This window comes from Pongo abelii, chromosome 7 (genome assembly GCF_028885655.2).
Source record: "Pongo abelii isolate AG06213 chromosome 7, NHGRI_mPonAbe1-v2.0_pri, whole genome shotgun sequence".
Classification (NCBI taxonomy): Eukaryota; Metazoa; Chordata; class Mammalia; order Primates; family Hominidae; genus Pongo; species Pongo abelii.
Genome location: NC_071992.2, coordinates 107982476 through 108006256, shown reverse-complemented (window position 1 = coordinate 108006256; position 23781 = coordinate 107982476). Strand labels below are relative to the sequence as shown.

Sequence of the window (23781 nt, the reverse complement as noted above, 5' to 3'; positions counted from 1 at the left end):
AGTTCCTACTTCCACTTTTGGACACTTGCAGTTTTTTCTTCACATGGTAGGAAAGGTGGTCTAAAAAAAAAAAAAAAGGAAATTGGATCATGTCACTTTAGAAGCCTCCCCCTCACAGACCACTTCTCTTTCACTTAGTTCAAGTTCCTAGAATTCACCAAGAGAAATTCAACCTCGGTGCCTACCTTTGCACTTATTTTCTTTGCCTGGAATAATCTTTCCCAAAATCCTTTTTTTTTTTTTTTTTTTTTGGCTTTTTACCCACATACTATTTAGGTGTCTGTTCAAAGTTTACCTCTGCAAAAGGTCTTCTACAGCACCTCATCTTTTTTATATATATATTTTATATAATATATATAATTATATATATATTTTATATAATATATATATAATTATATATATATTTTATATAATATATATAATTATATATATATTTTATATAATATATATATAATTATATATATATTTTTTTTTGAGACGGAGTCTCGCTCTGTCGCCCAGGCTGGAGTGCAGTGACGCCATCTCGGCTCACTGCCAGCTCCGTCTCCCGGGTTCGTGCCATTCTCCTGCCTCAGCCTTCCGAGTAGCTGGGAGTACAGGTGCCCGCCACCACGCCCGGTTAATTTTTTGTATTTTTAGTAGAGATGGGGTTTCACTGTGTTAGCCAGGATGGTCTCGATTTCCTGACCTCGTGATCCGCCCCCCTCGGCCTCCCAAAGTGCTAGGATTACAGGCCTGAGCCACCGCGCCCAGCAGCACCTTATCTTTAAAATCCATTTTTCTTGTGTTTTCTTTCCTTTTTCCCCCTGTTGTAACAGCACCGTTTCTAAAATGATGTTCCCTTCTCTCTTCCAAGTCACTCTGTATTTCTCACATAGATTACTTGATGTGAAATTACACATCTACTTATTGGTGTACTTGTTTATGGTTTATGTCCACAGCAGAAAGCAAACGCCACAAGGACACAGCCTATGTCTATCTTTTTTACTGCTGTCTCCTGGGGTTTGTTTTTTTGTTTTGGTTTGGTTTTTCTTTCCGAGACGGGGTCTTGCTCTGTCGCCCAGGCTGGAGTGCTGTGGTGCAAACTCAGCTCACTGCAACTTCCACCTCCTGGGTTCAAGCAATTCTCCTGCCTAAGCCTCCTGAGTAGCTGGGATTACAGACGCCCGCCACCACACCTGGCTATTTTTTTTGTATTTTTAGTAGAGACGAGGTTTCACCATGTTAGTCAGACTGATCTCGAACTCCCGACCTCAAATGATCCGCCCACCTTGGCCTCCCAAAGCGCTGGGATTACAGGCATGAGCCACCGTGCCCAACCTCTCCTGGGGTCTTAAAAAGCACCTAGCAAAGGACACCTTCTCTATAAGTATCTGTTAAATAAATAAAACATCAAGCACAAACTAGGCTTCAATCCAACTTGACAGTAGAAGAAATTTGCTTTACCCACTTTCCCTCCCTGCCCTAAATCCCCCCTCAGTGGACTCTTGCCCACTCCTGCACATACACACTGCCTACGCAGTCAATGAATTCGTGTGCTGCCATGTTTCTTACATTACCATGAAAGAATGCTGTCCGATCATGCATTCACAGTGTGACATAAATGACTGAAAGTAACCTCTGTAGTCATGGTTTCCAGGCTTATCACATTTTAACAATAATCTGAAACTAAGAAAACTAAACTCTTAAAATTTAGCACTTTATCACTATAGCATTATTTGTAATTGCCAAATAGTGGAAACAATGTAAATGCTCATATGTAGTAGATAGGTTGATTGAACTATGGTTCATACACCATATGAGGTCATGAGGTACTATGCAGTTACTTTTTTAAAAGGGGGAGAATAGGACAAGCACAGTGGCTCACGCCTATAATCCCAGCACTTTGGGAGGCTGAGGTGGGAGGGTTGTTTTAGCCCAAGAGTTTGAGACCAGCCTGGCCAACACAGTGAGGCGTTGTTTCTATGAAAAATTTAAAAATTAGCTGGGTGTAGTGGTGTATGTGCCTGTAGGTCCAGCCACTTGGGAGCCGAAGTAGAAGGATCACTTGAGCCTGGGAGGTCAAGGCTGTAGTGAGCCGAGATCACATCTCTTCACTCCATCCTGAGTGACAGAACAAGACTCTGTCTCAATAAATAAACAAATAAATAGATTAATAAATAAAGAAAATAAAAACGGGGAGACTGAGGAAAAGCTATGAGGAAAGTTTCTGTGAGGAAAATCTATGTGAACTGACTTGAAGTGGTTTCTAGTGTATATTGTTTAAAAATTAAATAAAACGTACAAGAAAGCATGTATAATCTTCTACTTATTATTATTATTATTTTATTTTTATTTCTTGAGACAGGATCTTGCTCTGTCACACAGGCTGGAATTCAGTGGCACCATCTCAGCTCACTGCAGCCTTGACCTCATGGGCTTAAGCAATCCTCCCACCTCAGCTTCCCAAGCACCTGGGACTGCAGGCATGTGCTACCACATCCAGCTAATTTTTTAAATGTCTTGTAAAGATGAGGTCTCACTATGTTGCTCAGGCTGGTCTCCTACTCCTGGGTTCAGGCAATCTTCTTGCCTCAGCCTCCCAAAGTTTTGGAATTACAGGCATGAGCCACCATGCCCAGCCTCTACCTTTTATGTAAGGAAGAAGGAAGAATTTTAAAATACTCATGTTATCTGTTTATTTTTGCAAACAAACATAAATAGGCAGAAAGGATAAACCAGAAACTAACAAAACTGATTTCTTACATGGGGTAGTTGGGAATGAGGTGAAAGCAACAGCAGAAGGAGCAACACTTTTCTGAGCGAGAACTTTGTTTTTGCATAGTTTTGAATTTTTGAACTATTTCGATGTTTTACATATTTGAAATTTAAAATTAAATAAACAAGGATGGGAAGACAAAGTCAAACTATATACAAACAGAAAAAAAAGACCCTAACTATATTATAAAGAAATAATATCTCTCTCCGGTCCGTGCCTCCAAGATGACAAACAAAAGAAGGAACAACGGTCGTGCCAAAAAGGGCCGCCGCCACGCGCAGCCTATTCGCCGCACTAACTGTGCCCGATGTGTGCCCAAGGACAAGGCCATTAAGAAATTCGTCATTCGAAACATAGTGGAGGCCGCAGCAGTCAGGGACATTTCTGAAGCGAACGTCTTCGACGCCTATGTGCTTCCCAAGCTGTATGTGAAGCTACATTACTGCGTAAGTTGTGCAGTTCACAGCAAAATGGTCAGGAATCGATCTCGTGAAGCCCACAGGGACCGAACACCCCCACCCCGATTTAGACCTGCGGGTGCTGCCCCACGTCCCCCACCAAAGCCCATGTAAAGAGCTGAGTTCTTAAAGACTGAAGACAGACTATTCTCTGAAGAAAAATGAAATGGAAATTGTACTTAAAAAAAAAAAGAAAAAAAAAGTAACAATATAACCACTTTGAAGGAGAGAGGAAAAAAAACCAAGTAGCTTTTGAACATAGTACTTTAATTATAAATCATTTTAAAAGCAAAGGAAATTTCCAACAAATCTTGAACTCTACCTAGAAAATTTGTTTCTTGCTTCCAGAGCAGTGTGGACATAGTGATTCTGAAACTATGTTGTGTGTATCGTAGAATTGACCAAATGAGTATGTTAATATCCTTGGGAGATAGAGTTCTTACTGCGAGAGAAGAAAAATACAAACACATAATGGTAGAAAATAAGAAAGAACCCTTTGCTGCTAATTTGGAATTAGAATTACCATTAACTCATGATTTTATTCGTACACATGCTCATATACACACATATATTTATATGGTGTTCCAAAAATCTCAATGATTACATACAAAGACACACAGACACAAACACACACACACACAAATACACATATGTAGACAGAGTGACTTGGAGGAGGGAAAGGAACATTATTTTAGATATTTTATATATGCACATACACATACACATACATTTATGGTTCATAAGCAATGCCTTTTTTTTCCAATTCTGTCTACTGAAAAGGCCTAGAAGAAATGGTACCTTGGTAGCAATGAAAACATCCAGGGCTCATATCTTGGCTTATAAATACCATTTTTCACTAGAAAAAGTCACACTTCTTTGAAAAATGGTTGATTTCACGCTGGGGCAGGAAAAGTACAAGATTAACCTTAAAAAATCTTGTTATACAAAAATGTGAGGAAGTACTCTAAAGAAAGACAGGGACATATAATCTCAAAGGGACATAAGGGTCCATTGAAAGAGGATCTCACTGAACAAATCTGGGACAATTTTACATCAAAAGCATAATAATAGATTGTAAGACATCAAATAAGGTGAATTATGTTAGTTCATACTCACAGTATATTAGGGAAAAGGAAAAGCTCTTCCTTATAATAGAATGCCAAATAATAAGTGTGGAAAGAATAAGAGAATTTTTAAAATCACCATTGTATGACCATCAGGCAAGAATTATCAATGAACTGGAAAACAACGCATAACGTGCAATTTATGGTGCTGGATTGGATGCTGAGCTGGAGAGAAGAAGGTGTTAAAAGGACATTTTAGATGCTGGGCACAGTGGCTCATGCCTGTAATCCCAGCACTTTGGGAAGCTGAGGTGGCCAGATCATAAGGTCAGGAGTTTGAGACCAGCCTGACTAAGATGGTGAAATCTCGTCTCTACTAAAAATACAAAAATTGGCCCCACGTGGTGGTGTACGCCTGTGATCCCAGCTACTCAGGAGGCTGAGGCAGGAGAATCGCTTGAACCCAGGAGGCAGAGGTTGCAGTGAGCCAAGATTGCACCGTTGCACTCCAGCCTGGGTGACAGAGTGAGACTCCATCTCAAAAAAAAGAAAAAAAAAAAAAAGGACATTTTGGGAGCAGGTAGCAAAATTTAAATATGAAAAGCATATTAAATAATACTATTTTGTCAATGATAAATATCTTAAGGGTAACCATAATTTTGTGGTTATATAAGAGAATATCCTTTTTCTGAAAAGATTCTAGCTAAAATAAAGGTTTGTGATGTGGACAAAGCATCTAAAATTGTTCTGGTTAAAAAAAAAAACACTAGATAGATAGATGTGGCAAAAGGTTAGTAACTACTGAATCTGAGTGAAGGGTATACAAAATTTTTTTTAATACAGTTCTTGCAACTCTTCTATGAAATTAAAATTATTTCAAATAAAATAAATTATTTCCAAATAAATAGTTCTTAAAAATTAGCACTTCAGGCGCTATATGGTGAAGTAGAACTCTGATAGCTGTTATCTGGTTATCAGCATCAGAAGATATACGATGGAGTATTAATTCATTCAATTATGCATTCATTCCATATGCTATTGCAGGAAGACACAAAAGAAACTAAAAATAAATCTATAAATAACAAGTTTAATGGAGAAAAATAATGAGGGGATACAGGAGAAGGGATTGAGAGGTGGTTATATTTTAAATAGGATAGTCACAGGGGACCTGACTATTAAATAGTCTTCAGTAAGTAAAGACCTGAAAAATGTTGAAGAAGTGGAGGAGGTGCTCCTGTAGTAGGAGAACATTCCAGGAAGGGAAAATACAGTGGCGTTCTGGGAAATGCTTAACAACAAGCTCTTCATGGGACGAGGAGACCCAATTTTTAGATTTTGCCAGTTTCCTTGGTGTAAATACTCCCACTTTGGCTGATTTCCAGCTACCACTGGTTTACAACCAGCTGGCACAATTCCCAACAATTTAACAATTCACCCACAAGTCAGTAGGATCGCACCCCGAAACACCACTGAGAGAATAAATAGTAGGCAGGAGCCCTGAGGCAGAAGGTGCATACTGTGCCTATCAAAGTAACAAGAGACCCAACTGTGTAGGGCCTGTAGGTCTGGTAAGGACTTTGACTTTTATTCCAAGTGAGCTTGGATGCCACTGGAAAAGTTTGATCAGGAAAGCAACATGATCTAACATTTACTTTGATGAGATCACTGGGAATGCTGTCTTGAAAACTTTTAGGCAAGGAGGGGTAGAAACAGGGAAACAGAAGGCTACTATAATAACAAAAGAGAAAGATGGTAGTGCTTACAACTAGAATCCTAGCAGTAAAGGTAGCTAGAAGTAAAGTAATTCAGGGTATACAGTTGTCCCTTGGTGTCCATGGGGGATTGGTTCCAGGACTCATGCAGATATCAAAATTCACAGATACTCAAATCCCCAATATAATATGATGTAGTATTTGCATATAATGTACATATATTCTCCCTTATGTTTTAAATCATCTCTAGATTACCTTATAATACTTAATGCAATGTAAATGCTAAGTAAACAGTTGTTATACTGTATTATTTTTATTTGTATTTTTTAATTTGTGTTGTATTTATTATTTTTTCTGAAATTTTTTAATCTGTGATTGGTTGAACCTGCAATGCAGTACCCACAGATATGGAGGGCTGACTGCATTTTGGGGGTTAAAGTTCACTGGATCTGATGGTGGGTGAAATGGGGCATGAGGGAAAAAGAGAAGTCAAAGATGACTGAAAAACTGATTTACCAAAAAGATGGAGTGGACATTAACAGAGAAAAGGAAGACGGTGAAAGGAACAAGTTTGAGAGAGTTTTTTGTTTTCTGTTTTGAGACGGAGTCTCCCTCTGTGGTCCAGGCTGCAGTGCAGTGACACAATCTCGGCTCACTGCAACCTCTGCATCCCGGGTTCAAGCCTCTCAAGTCAGCTGGAACTACAGGCGCACACCACCACGCCCAGCTAATTTTTGTATTTTTAGTAGAGTCGGGGTTTCACCATATTGGTTGGGCTGGTCTCGAACTCCCGACCTCGTGATCCACCTGCCTCGGACTCCTAAAGTGCTGAGATTACAGGCATGAGCCACTGCACCTGGCCTGAGGGAGTTTTATATGACATACATTGAATTTGAGATCGGAATGGAGAAGTCCAGTAAACATTATCAGAATACGTACAGAGCAGCAGTAGGCTAGAAGGAGTGAGCGTAGAATAATGCAGAGGTACCTCTGCTCACCCAGGCTGTAGCTGCATCCAGTTCACTGATTGCATTGATTTGTTCTCTATTTCCCTTCTCCTAGCGTACAGAGTTCTCCAAATTTTAATAGTGCTTAAAAATGGAAATTAATGCAATCAACTCATTCTAAGCACGTACAAAACTGGAAAGTTTAAAATGAATGTCCCCCTCTGCACAACCCAATTTTCTGAGGACATCGGAAAGAAAATACTTGGGCAATTTATATTTTCTGCTATCTGAAATTGAGAGCAGAAAATAAAGATGTCAAATAGAAATCAACTACTACCACCACACAGGCACACAAAAAAATTCTTTTTCTCTGCCGGGCGCAGTGGCTCACTCCTGTAATCCCAGCACTTTGGGAGGCCAAGGTGGGCAGATCATGAGGTCAGGAGTTTGAGTCTAGCCTGACCAACATGGTGAAACCCTGTCTCTACTAAAAAAAAAAAAAATTCAAAAATTAGCCAGGCGTGGTGGCACTTGCCTGTAATCCCAGCTACTCAGGAGGCTGAGGCAGGAGAATCGCTTGAAACCTGGGAGGCAGAGGTTGCAGTGAGTAGAGATTGAGCCACTGCACTCCAGCTTGAGCAACAGAGCAAGACTTCGTCTCAAAAAAAAAAAAAAAATTCCTTTTCTCCACCATATTAGTACCTCAAATATTGTGAAAATTTTGGTTGTAAATAGCATTATATATATTTTTTAAATTAGTGAATATGGTGAAAGTACAGGTAGCAAAATATGTGCATGTTTGGGTCAAGTACAAAGACATTTTGTAGTGAAATTGCTGAATACGTATTTAATGCAGAATATGTTATTTTTTCACTGTTAGACTTTTTTTTTAAAGACTCCTTACTTCCCCAAGTAGAACGGCTTGAGAGATGATCAGCCGTGACTAGGGAGGAAAGAATGCCAAATTTCCAGTGTGCGCATGCACATTTCTTTTGCTCATAATTAATAGCCCCTGTGCTTGCTAAGTTTTTGGAAAGCAGCTCGAAGCCTACCCAGGTAATGCCTTCTGACAACGTTTTAAAGATCAGTTATGTCATATGGCTGCCTTTTAGAAAAAAAAAGTCATAATGCATAGCTGTGCCATATGGCATCTCTGAAGAATCAGCCGGATTGGACAGACATTCATTGGATAAGGTCCCACAGCACTTGGAAAAGAATGTAGTCCTGTTGCCAAAATGTGGCCTTTGTTAATCTCCTAACTATTATTGTGCAGAAACCAATTCATCTGTATTAATTATAAACAAATTTTAATTACTTCAGTAAAAGCCCATTATACCAATATCTGATGCCAAACAAGCTGTATTAACTCTTTGTAAGTCTCCAAAGCAAACAAGAGGTGTTAGAACGTAGGTGTTTTATACGAGGCAGGAATTTCTCTAGCTGAGTGTAAAAATGCAGTTCTGACATTTAGTTTTCCAGTTCTTTTAACAGATCCCATGATGCCTTTGCTTTTTGCAAACGATATCAAAAGGCAGCTGATGCATATAAGTTGTTAAAGGCAGATTACTCCTAATGTTTGAGAGTGTTTAGCCGCACTTTATATTCTTACGCTTAAGATTTAAAAGTTAAGGGGAAAAAAAAGTCCATATTGTAAAGCAATGATTTGCAGTGACACAAAACAACCTGCCAAAATGTGACCTGATTCTGGTAAAACATTCATCAACTAGTCATTTCTGATAGTGCTCTGGACAATGTGAGACCAAACGTATCCTGTGCATCAAAGCATAATATCTTTAAAAAAAAACATGAAAAACCAAATCACTAGTGTGTTTTATGGCAGCAGCTTGGCCAAGAAAGCTGGCTGGTCTTTCCCGCACAGAAACTATCTGGTTTGCAGATGACACATGGTGGTTACAGTGCGCGCAGCCGTTGGGGTTGGACAGGATCCAGCGAGAGGGCTCATCTGCGTGCAGCAGCGTTGGAAGCGCCTTTGAACTCAGTTTCACTAATGTGTAGTTTTATTTTATTAGGCCAACCATCAAAAGTTTCTCTTCCTCCTGGAAATCATTCCTTTTGGAATTCATATCACTCCTTGGACCTAAAAAGTTAAACAGTTTTAAATAAATAGAACCACATCCTGCCTTATTCTTCCATTAGACTTTGAAGTTTTTCATGAAAACCTCATATTATTTTTCCCTCATTTTATACAACAAAATAATTTATTTTTGTAACCATAATGGGTAAATTCTAGAAAATACCCTCTTCTGTAAATTTCTGTTGGTGGATACATGGCAAATAGCTTGAAACTGTGTCATAAACATAATATGGGTATAGAGCCGGCTGAAAATAGGGAAAGGGATGAACATTTAGGTAAAATCAATTATCTCAAGGTTTGGGGGTTTTTTTTATGTGTACAAGTTAAATATATTATGTAATTGAAGATTTCCTTCTACTCAAGTTTTCCTTCTACTCAAAAAGCCATAACTGTAAATATGTCATATCCTTATAAAGTTTATATTTCAACTATAAAGTCATAGAATTTAAAATTTTAGAGCTGAAAACACCATAGAAGTTTTCCAGGCTATCTCCCTCACTTTACGTATGAGAAAACTAAGGTGCAAAGTAAAATGCCTTATCCAAAGACACAGGGCTAGATAATGGCAAAACAGGATCATATTTCTTATCTCCTCATCTAATATTACTTAATTCTCTGACACTGTCTCATTTCAGTTAGTATTGATCAACAGATAATGGATTTACCTTGATCAATAAAAACAAAGTAAAATAATGACCACAAGCTGCAGAGCTTCTGTATGTATAAATTAATTGCACGTATTTTTCAGCCACCATAGGGATTGATTTCATTCATCTGGTAAAAGTTAAGTGTTAACATACCTGGCTACATAGTACCTGATTTGGGAGGATGTTAGGAAGGGGGTGAATGGAGTTTGGGAGGGGAAGAGGACAAGATATTATATGTCCTAGGGCGTAGGACTCTCCAGCAAGTTTTTTATTCCAAAGAGCTACTTTGCTTCTTTCCAAAATCAAATAAAGAAAAGATAATTTGAACTAAAACTCACACATATAAATTAGCCTTACTGAATCGTTTTCATAATTACCAAAATAAAAAAATTATTGGACACAGGTGAATAAATAAAGGAAAGGCAGCTTTCAGAGGACATATGTGCTCAGTCTGTAGATCTTGCCCCATGTCATAGCACCCCCTGAATCCTGGGTAAAGCAGAACATGCTACCTGAAGATTTTTGTCAGCCACTCAACAATAACTGGGGTAGCTTAGCTAGGAGAGCCTCATTTACTCAAAGCAAATATCCTATTACCTCCCTTCCTTGTGTCAGATCATCGAAAATTAGGCCTATTTGTAGAAATCATAAACATAATTATAAATAACATTATTTTCTAAATAGCACCTTTTAAAAATCGAAGTCGCTAAGGGATTCGTAAATATCATCTCCCCTAATCTTTATAGCATTTCTTTCTAGTTAAAAACTGAGATGACAAGGGTAAAATACTGACCATGCCCATGGTATTCGAAATACCAAAACAATGAAATCATATTAATACTTAACAACACACAGTCTATGTGATTCTGTACTTGAGATGACTGACTGACTTACTCAGAACAGCATAGGCTGCCTCCTTGAAAGGTTTTTCCCTTTTTCCCACCTCAGGAAGGGGTTCTATCTGTTCTGCGGAAGGCAATATTGAAGAATAGTGACAGGAGATGAGAGTGAAGTGGGGCTAAGGCAAACAGGGTGGGAGTGAAGACAGGAAAATGTCAGGGAAGGAGGCGTACAGGATAGAGCACCAAAGAAATTCTAAAATATGTATGTCTCTATGCCTTTCTCTCTCTTTTTATTTATTTTCCAGTTTGCATCTGAGTTGAGATGCAACTAACGAGGCACTTTTAACTACAGGGAACTAAGATGAGCCATCGTAGGCTCCAAGGAGTAATAGAAAAGAAAGCAGAAATATATCATATGCTATGATTTGGATGTGGTTTGTTCATGAAAAAACTCATGTTGAAATTTGATCCCCAATGTGGCTGTGTCAGGAGGTGGGGTCTAGCGTGAGGTGCTAGGGTCACGGGGGCAGCTTCCTCATGAGTAGATTAATGCCCTCCCACTGGGGTGAGTGAGGGCTCCCTCTACTGGGAATGGATTAGTTCCCTTCAGCACAGGTTCTCTGTGTGTGTGGCTTCCTCAGTTTCTCTCTCTCTTGCTTTCTATCTCACTATGTGATCTGTTCACACACGCCAGCTCCCCTTCCACTTTCCACCATGAGTTGAAGCAGTGTGAGGTCCTCACCAGATGCCCAATCTTGAACATTCCAGCCACCAGAATCATGAGCCAAATAAATCTCTTTTCTTCATAAGGGGCCCAACCTCAGATATTTTGTTATAGCAACACTAAATAGACTCAGACGTCATGGCACTGAAGAGTTAAATGACTTACTTTTTGTCCAGGCTCGGTGGTTCATGCCTGTAATCTCAGCACTTTGGGAGGTGGAGGCAGGCAGATCACCTGGGTCAGGAGTTAGAGACCAGCCCAGCCAACATGGTGAAACCCCATCTCTACTAAAAATGCAAAAAAAAAAATTAGCTGGGTGTGGTGGCACATGCCTGTGATCCCAGCTACTCGGGAGGCTGAGGTGGGAGAATTGCTGAACCGGGGAGGCAGAGGTTGCAGCAAGCCAAGATGACTCCACTGCATTCCAGCCTGGGTGACAGAGAGAGACTATGCGCCCACCTCCGCCAAAAAGAAATAAATAAAGAAAAAAAAATCACTTACTTTTTGCCCTTTAGAATTGACTTTGGTTTTGGTTTTAGGCTTACAGGGTTAGTGACAAATAACCTAATGCGTAGGGATGAAGTCCCCCAAGGGACTAGCATTCGTATCTCCTGGCTAAAATTTCTCAAGACCTAACCATGGCTGTAAGAAGCTGTATGCATAGGGGGTATATCAACTTTGCCACTATTGATATTTGGGGTTGGATAGCTTTTTTAAAGTCAGGGGCTCTCCTGTACATCATAGGATGCATGGCAGCATCCCTGGCCTCTACCCACTAGATAGTCAATAACATATCCTTCCCCAGCTGTAACAAATGAAGATGTCTCCAGACATTGCCAAATGACCCTTGAGAGGCAAAATCAAGAACCACAGATATAAAGATATAGCCCAGGAAAGTGGTACGCCTAACAGCAATAAGTCTGATCATCATTCTCTGTCTTGGCCCTCCCCATTGTTTTCAGTGATGATCTCCTGTTCCCTCACTCCATTTTGCTCCATAATAAAGGGTCTATGATTAGTCACCATCATTTCTCAGAGTTGTTGCTGGCAATTGAAGTTCAGTTTCTTGTAATTGCTGACCTACTCACTGGACCATATTGCCTTTTATAGTAGAGGCAGTTGCCTATGTAGGGAGAGTATGAAGAAGAGGAAATGAAACAAAAAGCTTGAGAGATTGAAGCGGGAGAACTGCTTGAGCCCAGGAGGTGGAGGCTGCAGTGAGCGGTGATTGTGCCACTGCACTCCAGCCTAGATGATCGAGCAAGACTCTGTCTCAAAAAAGAAAAAAGAAAAAAAAAGAAAGAAAGTAAAAGAAAGAAAGACAAAAAGAAAAGGCAAAAAGTGTGTTAAAAGATTATCCCGTGTCAATAGTAAAATGATCCATATTCGAAATGGAAAATCAAGGACAAAATATGGGCACTGCAGAGGCAGCTGGAAACAACTGAAAGGTGATAATGCAGGGAGATAGAGAGATGGCAGACTGCCTCTCAACTGGAAGGTAAACAGAGGACATGCAGAAGCCAAGATTAAAGACAGGACATTTGCCAAAAGCAGGCCCCTAAATTTCATTCCTTAAAAGGACAGTCTCCACTGAAACATATCTTTCCCATCCCACAAGAAAAGTGTTCATTTTAACCAATTTGCATCTGAATCGTGTGAAAACCAAGTTGATAGAAAAATGTTCCTTATGCCTTGACAATAAATTCAGTCTCATTTCACATCTTCTACACAATATCCCCTTCCCCCACCCACCATATCCCTCCTCTTGGGTCTGTCCCACATGGTGTCTTACAATTGGGCCTTGGGAAGTTGAGAGTTACAGCCAAAAGCAGCAAGAAAATGCCATGAAACTGGCAGTACGCGTTGTGGAAGGAGCCAGAGCATCTGCTTTCGAGCAGGGCTATGAAGCAGAGTCACAGGAGGAAGAAAGGCTATTAGGCCACCAGCAGCCAAGGGGGAAAAGCCACGGGAACCCAGATTAAAAGTCTGAAAAGACTTGGAACTCTGAGTAAAGGATCAGTGGAAAGTGGTAGTAAAGCCAGGGTTTGCATATGGAACCACTTGAGGGGTGCTGATAGTCAACCCAATAAAATCCTGCACAGAGCCTGCTGTAAGCATGGCTAGAATGAGTAAAGTAGCGGCCTTAAAGCACCTGCCTGGGAACCATGGCAAGAACCAAGAGAGGGCCCAGAGTCTGCAAAGCAAACGGCATAAATTGCCTTGGATGCCAATTTATATAAGATATAGAGCTCCCTCTTCATGCCAAGCCATTTTCTGAAATGTCCTCTGATCCTTTCAATAGGTCATTTTCAGAGGTATGCTCTGTCTCTTTTCCTGTTTGTACTCAACATTCTCCCCACCCCTCACCCCCGTCATAAAATACTTTTAATACAACTCACTAATCCTAAAAGCAACTTTGCCTTGTCCTATAATATTTTTCACAGGCCCCACTCAGATTTCTCAATCCATATGTGTTAGTGAAAAGAGAGCTTCCAAGACTCAGTAAATGCAAGTGAAATGGAGTCATTCTTGGTTGTGTGTGCTTTCTGCTTGGTGTTGGTTGAATCACCTTTATTGGCCTATTGCTGGAGTATATATAGACTGGCTAATGTTCTCTAAATCCTGGTTTGTGATAACCCTTCCCTCTTCTTCTGGCTTCAATGGCTGATTCTCTAATATTGTAAACTGATGGAGGAGAGGAAATGCTACAGTTCCTAATTTGTAGGATTACAAGTGTTCTTTCTGTCTCCACACCCACACTTGCAATGCCTCATTTATGTGATCTCAACTTCCCAATTGATCTCAACAAAATGTAACAAACAGTTTTTGTCTCAGAATTGTGTCCAGATTTGCATGACCCCTCTGTTCTGTCCAGTTGTTTTAGGTGACTGTTTCCACAAGAATGCAGAAAGATAGCAGTAGTAGTGGAAAGCAGCACTGTGGTCTTCTGAAAAGCAGTACTCATGCAGAGGAGGAATGGCTGCCTTGTGTTCTAGCTGTATATACCATGGATTTTTGGAAATAGGGCGAATATAGAGTATGACAAATAATGTCTTTCTAGCTGTGTTAAGGTAATTTCTGTTTCATGAAACAAAATATAGCTATGCTTTGAGTTGAAGGAAGTCTTTTTTCTCCATGATAATGTGTGTTTTTATTGCTTTCTGTAAGTTAGAGGAGACTTGATTGAAGTTGCTATTCAGCTACTTTTCTAAAGTGGATATCTCTGTGATATATATTTTAAATATGTTGCCTCTTTTAATATGTTTAAAAACCTGAAGAGGCAGGCATGATTATCTTTGTAACTGTTTCAGGCATCCCAAGGTCCATATATCGCCTTCTTTTGTTAAGAGAATTCTGATTTTCTTTGGTGACTAGCTTTCTCCCTTTGGATGTAGCCTTAGATTGGGCATATGCCCTAATAAAAGGGTTCTACCTTACCTCTAGTCAACAGATAGACATGAAACTTAAGCTAGATCTATGCATTCTCCAGAACTTGCATCTTAAATGGGGTAATACGATGCTAGAAAACGCCACTGAAGCTGGTCCATTACTGCAGCAATGCCCTGCTGACACTCAATTGTTTACTAGGATCTGTACCTCCAATCCTGACCTAACACCTGTCATTATTTGAGAGTAGTTCCCCAGCTCTCTCTTCAATTCTTTAACACATAGGATTATTTTCATATAAGTAAATTTCTCAAGATGAAACCAGGACCCAGACCTGGTTGCCTTGTAATATACTTGCTCACAGCCTTGGGAGCCTACCCTTTGTATCAGTGTGGTGTGGATGTGAGACATGGAGTCAAGGAGATTATTTTGGAGCTTTAAGATTTAATGACTACCCTGCTGGGTTTTGGACTTGCATGTGGGCTGTAGCCCCTTCGTTTTCACTATTTGTCTCTTTTAGAATGGGTGTATTTACCCAGTGCTTGTACTCCCATTGTATCTTGGAAGTAACTAACTTGTTTTTAATTTTACAGGCATATAGACAGAAGGGACTTTCCTCAGATAAGACTTTGGACTATGGACTTTTGAGTTAATGCTAAAATGAGTTAAGAGTTGGGGGACTGTTGAGACGGGATGATTGTATTTTGCAATATGAGAACAACATGAGATTTGGGAGGGGCCAGAGGCCGAATGATATAGTTTGGATATGTGTCCCGGCCCAAGGCCCAAATCTCAGGTTGAATTGTAATTCCCAATGTTGGTGGGGGGGCCTGCTGGGAGGTGATGGGATCATGGGGGTGGATTTTCCCCTTTCTATTCTTGTGATAATGAGTGAGAGATCTGGTTGTTTAAAAGTGTAGCACCTCCCCCTTAACTCTCTTCCTCCTGCTCTAGACATGTAAAAACGTGCCTGCTTTCCTTTCATCTTCTGCCATGATTGTAAGTTTCCTGAGGCCTCCCCAGCCATGCTTTCTGTACAGCCTGTGGAATCGTGAGCCAATTAAATCTCTTTTCTTTATAAATTACCCAGTCTCAAGTAGTCGTTTATAGCAATGTAGGAACGGACTAATACAATACTATATTGGCACTCCTTCTATAGTAAGGTAGAAACTGGTGTCCAAAATTGTAGCTTCATTGCTTAGAAAATTGGGTTACAATCCGACTAGTATTAGTAGAATATGTTTCAAAACACTTGAATTTGCATGTATCCTTTCAACTCCCAGATTACTACCTTAATGCCCAGAGGCTGGTTCTTTCTTTCTGATTTTGTCTTCTTATACTGCATCCTATAGATGAAGGAGAAGTTAACTCAAATAATTATTTGGTCTCAAACCAAATAATATCATTGACACAATTAAATAATTTAGAAACAGCAACCACCCATTTCAGTAAAGCGGAAAGAGAATATATCATTCACTAATTTACTAGAAAGAAAAAACATGTGTTTTCAATTTCTATGGTATCGCTTGAGTTGTGGGAAATGTTGGGATAAATACTATCTAATTTTTTTCAGGAGACTTTGAGTCTTTCCATTAACTTTAACTGGATGTGTGAGATTATGGATAAATCATTCACTTCATTCACAAAAATTGGTGCACAAGCAATTCCATTTCCTTTTAAAATTTCAAGGATTTATCAAAGTTATTGACAAATATATGACTTTTAAAAATGCAGAAGCTGAGAAGTCTTCAAAGGCTACCTAAAGTACGGAGAGTTCATATTTCATAATCCACACTATTGCAGCATTTGTCTGTCTCTGGTGATGAACAGCAATGCCTAAAATCAAGGGCAACATCTCAACTAAACACATATTTGAATGAGAAAATGTATTTTGGGCTTATTATTTCTATTCAGTATTTCATTTGGCAATTTATTCAGGAAATATTTGTTTTTCTTCCCTAAAAAGCAACACCTAAAATTAGTTGCCTTGGGAGGCAAATCTCACAAAGAGTAACAATTTTGTGGCATAATAGGTAATTGCTATTGTGTTTAGTGCTTTGAAATGATTTTTCTCTATCCTTTTCTGAGAAACAATCTGTGTCACCATATGTAGGTAATTTAGGGATGATGATCTTAGTACTAATAATGTGTATTTTACTTTCACATACATTATTACACTTGATCTTGATAGTAACTATAAAGGGTCTGCAAAGTAGATGGAAGTTATCTCCATTTTTTACATGAAAAACTGAAGTTCAAAATAAAGCATCTTGTGCAATGGCACACATGTAGTAACAGAGACAGATCTCAAGCTCACCCTGACTATAACCCCAAGATTCCTTCAACAGCATCAGGGGTCAGCAAATGTTTTCTGTCAAGGGCCAGAGAGTAAATATTTTAAACTTTGAGACTCGTATGTTCTGTCGCAACCACTTAAATCTGCCCTTGCACCTCAAAATTGGGCATAGGCAATATGTAAATTAATGAGAATGGCTATGTTCCAATAACACTTTATTTACAAAAATAGGCACAAGCTGCAGTTGACTGACTCCTGAACTGCATCCTAACTGCGTTTAAGTCTAGATTTAACTAACGTGAATTGCTTATCACATATGAAGTATTGTGTTGAATACTTTTGTTGTAAGTTAAATTCCTGTACTGTCTTGAATGACAAGGCACAGGAGAATTGTCACTAAGCAGAGAAAGGAATGTGGAACCTCTCTTGGACAAGTGGCTGACCAGGCTGTCAGGAACCACCATTGTAACTGGACTATAAGAAGAGCCTTCAGTTGAAACCAGTGGTTCTTGGGTGGGGAGAGGGGGGAGGGATAGCATTAGGAGATACACCTAAAGTAAATGATGAGTTAATGGGTGCAGCACACCAGCATGGCACATGTATACATATGTAACAAACCTGCACATTGTGCACATGTACCCTAGAACTTAAAGTATAATTAAAAAAAAAAGAAAAGAAAAGAAACCAGTGGTTCTTAAAATTTTTGGAGTCACAGACCCCTACGAGAATCTAATGATGATCATAGCCTCTCTCACCAGAAAAACACACTTAAACTTACACTTCCTAAATAGTGTATACAAATTCTAGGAGTTCATGGCCTTTCAGCCTATTCAAAAGTATACTAGTTGTCAAAGAGCCCTGGTTTAAGAGTTTCACGTTAAAAATTGCAGTTTTTTGTTGTGTTATTGTTGTTGCTGAATTGTGGTTGTACTCCAGTGAATAGTTTTTGTGAACAAATAAATTATTTTATATGAATCTATTTTAATTATCTATTCCTATAGTACAAGGAGAGGTTGGTGATGGTGGTTAATCTTTCTTAATAAATGTGTAGACTATAGATCTTGATAACTTTGTATTCAAAGTTCCTCATACTTGTAGTGATTTTTCTTCCGGTCTGTTATTGTGACTAAAAATAATTCTCTGCAGTCTTGTGCACACACCCCACATTGTATGCCTGGCAAGGATTTCCTTTGGCTTGTTGCTAAGACCATTAATTATAGCTAATAATAATGAGGGTAATAGTGATGAAGATAGTAACGTGGTTGTTATGTTGAAGGACTCTAGAGTCAAACTGAGTTCAAATCTTAGCTCTCCCATGTACTGGCTACGTGAATTTGGGCAAATCAGATAAACACTTTGAACTTTAGTTCCTTCATCTGTTAAGAGAGGATAATAGCTGATATCTTATAATTAGTGCTTACCATTTAACAGATTCTGCACCAAGCACTTTTAAAATTATCTCCTATAATCATCACAACTACCGTTTAGGGGTTATCCTGATTATATAAATGGAGAAACTAAGGCACAGAGTATTACATTACTGTCCAAGGTCACATAACTACCAACAGATAGAGTTAGTCCTTGAACCCATGTAGTTTAGAACAAAGTCTCTGCTCTTCATGATCATACTTCAATAACTCACTGACTATTTTTTGTCATGAAGATTAATTAAATAATAAGTGTAAATATGTATCATAGTACCTGATACAAACTAAGACATACGGTTTCCACATAGATATTTGCATTTTGTATCTACTGACTTGGTCTTTCCAGGAGTTCCGTTTGGCAGAATCACCTATTTCAAGTTGCTAAGTTTCAGATTAACCTGGCAGCTGTCTAAGTTTTCAAGGACATAGGCCTAGCTCGCATCATTTGAAGACTAAAATAATCAGTGGCATTTTTAGCATAAAAGCATAATTTCAAAGGATTCAGAACAACCACCACAAGAAACATACATAACAAATAAAGGAGACTCCCAAGGGAGAGTCTCAGTTCTCGTCACTGAAGCAGTGACTCATATTGGATAGGATTGTTTCTGCAGTTTGCTGATTGCCAAAGAGCAGCCAGCCCATAATGAAAGGTGGGCACAAGAGGTATTTTAGCAGACCCATGTTAACTATGAAGCCTATTGATTCCCTGCCCAGTGAGTCATTATGCTCAGCATTTAAGGTGGGTGGAAATCCTATGGAATAGCAATGACACTGTGGAAATTAAAACAAATGAGCATGTTTCTCCCTGGTTATTGGTTTAAAGGTGGTCTATTGTAGGTTTTGTTTCTTTGATCTCTTTTACAGCAATCCTCTATTTCAAATATTAGCTTTTGTTAATGTCTAGTAACTGACAAAACAAAACAAAAATAATCCAAAATCAAAAACAAACAACTGAGGCCAGTGTTCTAAGTGCAAAGAAAAATTATCAGATTTAGTATCTTCAATATTCTACAAGGGTGCTATTTCCAAACCAGCCTCATAATCTCATGGTCGATCAAAATATATTGTAAATTTATTACTGGCTCTACTGAAGTTCTAACTGTGATTCAACCACTCACATATTGATGCTGCCTTCTGGCAAAGAAAAGAGAGTCAAATTCCGGGAGGCACAGACAAAAGGTCAAAAGTTTGGATGAATTGTAGAGTGGATCAAAACACTAAAATAATTATAGATTGCCAAAAAATTTCTTGGCAAATGCTTCCAAGCCATGCATGGCTGGATGAGTGAAATAATTCCCATTCGTACTTCAGACCTCAGGCTAAACATCAGTTCATCACCCCCCTATCTAGTCTGGGCCCTTTGATCTACTTTACCATTCTGTACTTGTTATTCATGGTATTTATCACAGTTTGCAACCATGCATTTGTCAAAACAATTGTTTGTTAATATCTGTCTTTCCTTCTAAATTAGGAGCTGGTAAACTGTGGCCCATGGGCCAAATCAGGCCTGCCACTTGTTTTTATATGGCCTGCAAACTAAGAATGGTTTTTACATAAGTAAATGGTTGAAAAAAATCAAAAGAATGACATTTTGTAGCAAATAAAAATTATATGAAATTCAAATTTCAGTGCCCATAAATAAAGTTTTATTAGAACACGGCTGCACTCACCCATTTATGTATTGTCTGTGGCTACTTCTGTGCTACCATGACAGAGTTGAGTAGCTGCAACAGAGACTATATGGCTTCAAAGCCAAAAGTATTTACTATCTGCCTCTTTACAAAAAAAAAAAAAGGCTGAGCACGGTGGCTCACGCTTGTAATCCCAGCACTTTGAGAGGCCGAGGTGGGTGGATCACGAGGTCAGGAGTTCGAGACCAGCCTGGCCAAGATGGTGAAACCCTGTCTCTACTAAAAATACAAAAATTAGCCAGGCATGGTGGCAGGTGCCTGTAATCCCAGCTACTTGGGAGGCTGAGGCAAGAGAATCACTTGAACCTGGGAGGCGGACGTTGCAGTGAGCCGAGATTGCGCCATTGCACTCCAGCCTAGGTGACAGAGCCAGACTCTGTCTCAAAAAAAAAAAAAAAAAAAAAAAAACAAGAAAAAAGTTTGCCAACCTCTATTCTGGACTTTAAATTCCATGCGGATATGAGTCCGTCTTGTTCAATACTACATATTCATACACTCCAAGCTCCTAGCACAACGCCTATAACAAAGAAGTTGCTCAATAAATTTGTTAAATGAGGAAGTCGTGACAAAAGAAATAAACAGCATTGATTCCAGTTTTGGGCTGTGATCAAAATTAAGTTTGAGGATCCTCTAAAAGAATCAGATCCTTAGAATTGTTGTCCAATTCCCAGCAGGACAAGAGGACCTGGAAGCTTTTCTTTTGGTGGCGGGGGCAGGGGCGGATAGTCAGGAGGAGAAAACAACTTCCCAAGTCACACCATAGCCACAATCATGGCTGTAACCATAGCCTCTTCCCACCCAAGATAACAGTACCAAATTTCACCATTACAGTTGCTCTGAAATAGTAACCTAACACTGTCACCATTCTTCCTTCCTGAATTTCTGAGACAAATGGGAAAGGAGAAGGAAGGGTGTGTGTGTGTGTGTGTGTGTGCGTGTGTGAGAGAGAGAGAGTCATAGAGACAAAGAGAGAGATGGAGTATGACATGACATGTAGATAAGTGTGAGTAAAGTGTTTCAGGAAATTTTGTAGAATTTGTAGATTAGATTCAGGTCTCCAGGGTTTCCTAAATCTGCAAGAGTGGAAAGCAGATAAGTGATTGTAAAACTCATGTCTTCTTCAGACCTCTTAAAGTCAGAGACAGGAAGTAAATAAGGGTGTAACAGCAAAAAGACCACAGGTACAAAATTACTAAGAATGGCTTTCTCTTCTCTTCTCTTCCCTTTTTTCCCTTCCCTTCCCTTTTCTTTTCTTTTTTGAGAGAAGGTGTCACTCTGTCACCCAGGCTGGGAGAGCAATGGTGAAATAATCACAGCTCACTATAGCCTTGACGTCCCGGGCTCAAGCTATCCTCCCGCCTCAGCCTCTTGAGAGGCTGGGACTACAGGCGCGTATACCACCACACCTGGTTAAATTTTTTTTTTTTTTTTAGAGACAGGGTCTCACTATGTTGTCCAGATTGTTCTTGAACTCCAGGGCTCAAGTGATTCTCCCACCTCAGCCTCCCAAGGTGCTGTGATTATAAGCGTGAGCCACTGCACCCAGCCTCTAAGAATGGTTTTCGTTCAGTGATCTATGATGCTATTTCCCTCAAATTGAGCTCCAGTTCTTATTTGTTCTTCAGTCAGGAACAATGTTCCCCAAAATTTTTGTCAGTTATTTTGTTGTTGAAGAATTGCTCTTAAAGATGAGAAAGTAGAAAGTGATTCTTCCTCCTGAAACTGAACTCCTCTCTTACATACATTGTTAGCCTCTCTGCAAAAATAAATGCTCACATTGTTTTTGCTTCAGAAAACTTCAGAAAGAAACTGTGGTTCTTCTATTCTTTTTTATCACAAGATCTATCTCATAACACGAATCAGATTCTCTGTTAGTTTTGAGCATTTTGAAGTTACTGTAAAATTCACTCAAGGAGGCTAATCAAAGACTAGTTTTAAAAATAAGTATATGGGCCCGGTGCGGTGGCTCACGCCTGTAATCCCAGCACTTTGGGAGGCCGAGACGGGTGGATCATGAGGTCAGGAAATCGAGACCATCCTGGCTAACACGGTGAAACTCCGTCTCTACTAAAAATACAAAAAATTAGCCAGGCGTGATGGCCGGCGCCTGTAGTCCCAGCTACTCGGGAGGCTGAGACAGGAGAATGGCGTGAACCCAGAAGGTGGAGCTTGTAGTGAGCCGAGATTGCGCCACTGCACTCCAGCCTGGGGGACACAGCGAGACTCCGTCTCAAAAAAAAAAAAAAATTTTTTTAAAGCAGATAAATAATTAAATATATGAGTCAGTAAGGCCAGAAGTAAATATTTTTTAAAAAAAGATTAAATAATAAAAAGAAATAGAAAAATAAATATAAAGTTAAATTTTTAAAGTCATTTAATTCCCTTTGAATACAGATATGTCTATTTCTGTAGAACACATTGTTGCCTCTTTTTAAGTAATTTATTCACTTACATTCTTAAACACTGAAGCTAGTGTAAACTGCAAAAGAAGATCAATAAATTAGATCCATAAATCTTGTGAAAGATAATGTGATGTTTCCTGACAAGTTGAATTTAGAGTATTTGCATAGTGATAGAAACATTGTGAGCTCTTGCTCTGAAATACTTTCTGAGATGATGGAGCACAAAAGCAAAAGGTATCCTTTATGACTTAAAGTAAGTGAAGTACACTTTGGCAACATCAGTACACTGTATGAGTCTGGCAAATTGGGTCTCATCTGTCTTTATAAAAGATAAAACTGCAGTTCAGACAGGACAAAGCAACTTGCTCAAGGTCAAAAGCAGTTAGATTAAGCTAAGGGTCAAACACATGTCTCTCTAATGCCAAAGCTTACTATATCATCATAGCATTCTACCTCTGGCTTATATTGTTTATTGCAAATTAACTTTACGTGGTGGTTTTCATTTCATTGTATTTTAATCCACATTATGATATAGGTGACGAAAAGTGCCTGAAATTGGTTTTGGAAATACATACAGAAAAATTTACATGAGAAACAAACTTTGGGAGAAAGCATGAAAATATAGTTAACAGCATAAGTTGGAGTCAGGTAGAGCTGCATTCATTCCAGGCCATGCCACTTATTATATCAATAATATCAATTATATCAATAATATTATATCAACTCTTTCACAAAAAAGTGAAGAAATGTCAGACTAAAATTTTGGAGAAGATGAAAATCCAAAGAGGTAAATCTAAGAGGTTGTTTTTTTTTTTCCCCTGTGGGGATTTATTGATTAAGAAAAGACAAAGTACAAGGCGGGTGGATCACTTGAGGTCAGGAGTTCGAGACCAGCCTAACGTGGTGAAACCCCATCTCTACAAAAAATACAAAAATTAGCAGTGCATGGTAACACGTGCATATAATTCCAGCTACTAGGGAGGCTGAGACAGGAGAATCATTTGAACCTGGGAGACTGAGGCTACAGTGAGCCAAGATCTTGTCACTGCACTCCAGCTTGGGCAATAGAGTGAGACTTCATCTCAAAAGACAAAAAGAAAAGACAAAGTAGCAGACATGCAGAATGAACAAGCCTAGAGATCTAATGTACAGCATGAGGGCTATAGTTAATAAAACTATATTGTATTAGGGATTTTGTTAAATATGTAGATTTTAACTGCTCTTGTCACAAAAAAGTAACTGTATTAGATAATAGGTAAATTAATCTGCTCCACTGAGGTAACCATTTTACTATCTATGTGTGTCCCATACCATCATGCTATAAACCT

General features: G+C 39.1%; 1 protein-coding gene across 1 annotated transcript; it reads left to right on the top strand.

Annotated features, from left to right (window-relative positions):
* The first annotated feature begins 2982 nt into the window (after window positions 1–2982).
* On the top strand, window positions 2983–3364 carry LOC100456855 (small ribosomal subunit protein eS26-like). Its single transcript, XM_009243940.3, has one exon. The coding sequence runs from the start codon at window positions 2983–2985 to the stop codon at window positions 3328–3330; it is 348 nt and encodes a 115-aa protein (XP_009242215.3). The 3' UTR covers window positions 3331–3364.
* Window positions 3365–23781: the final 20417 nt, after the last annotated feature.

What these genes read in the sequence shown, in the direction of transcription:
- LOC100456855 (XM_009243940.3), top strand. Translation starts at nt 2,983, where the DNA reads ATGACAAACAAAAGAAGGAACAACGGTCGTGCCAAAAAGGGCCGCCGC.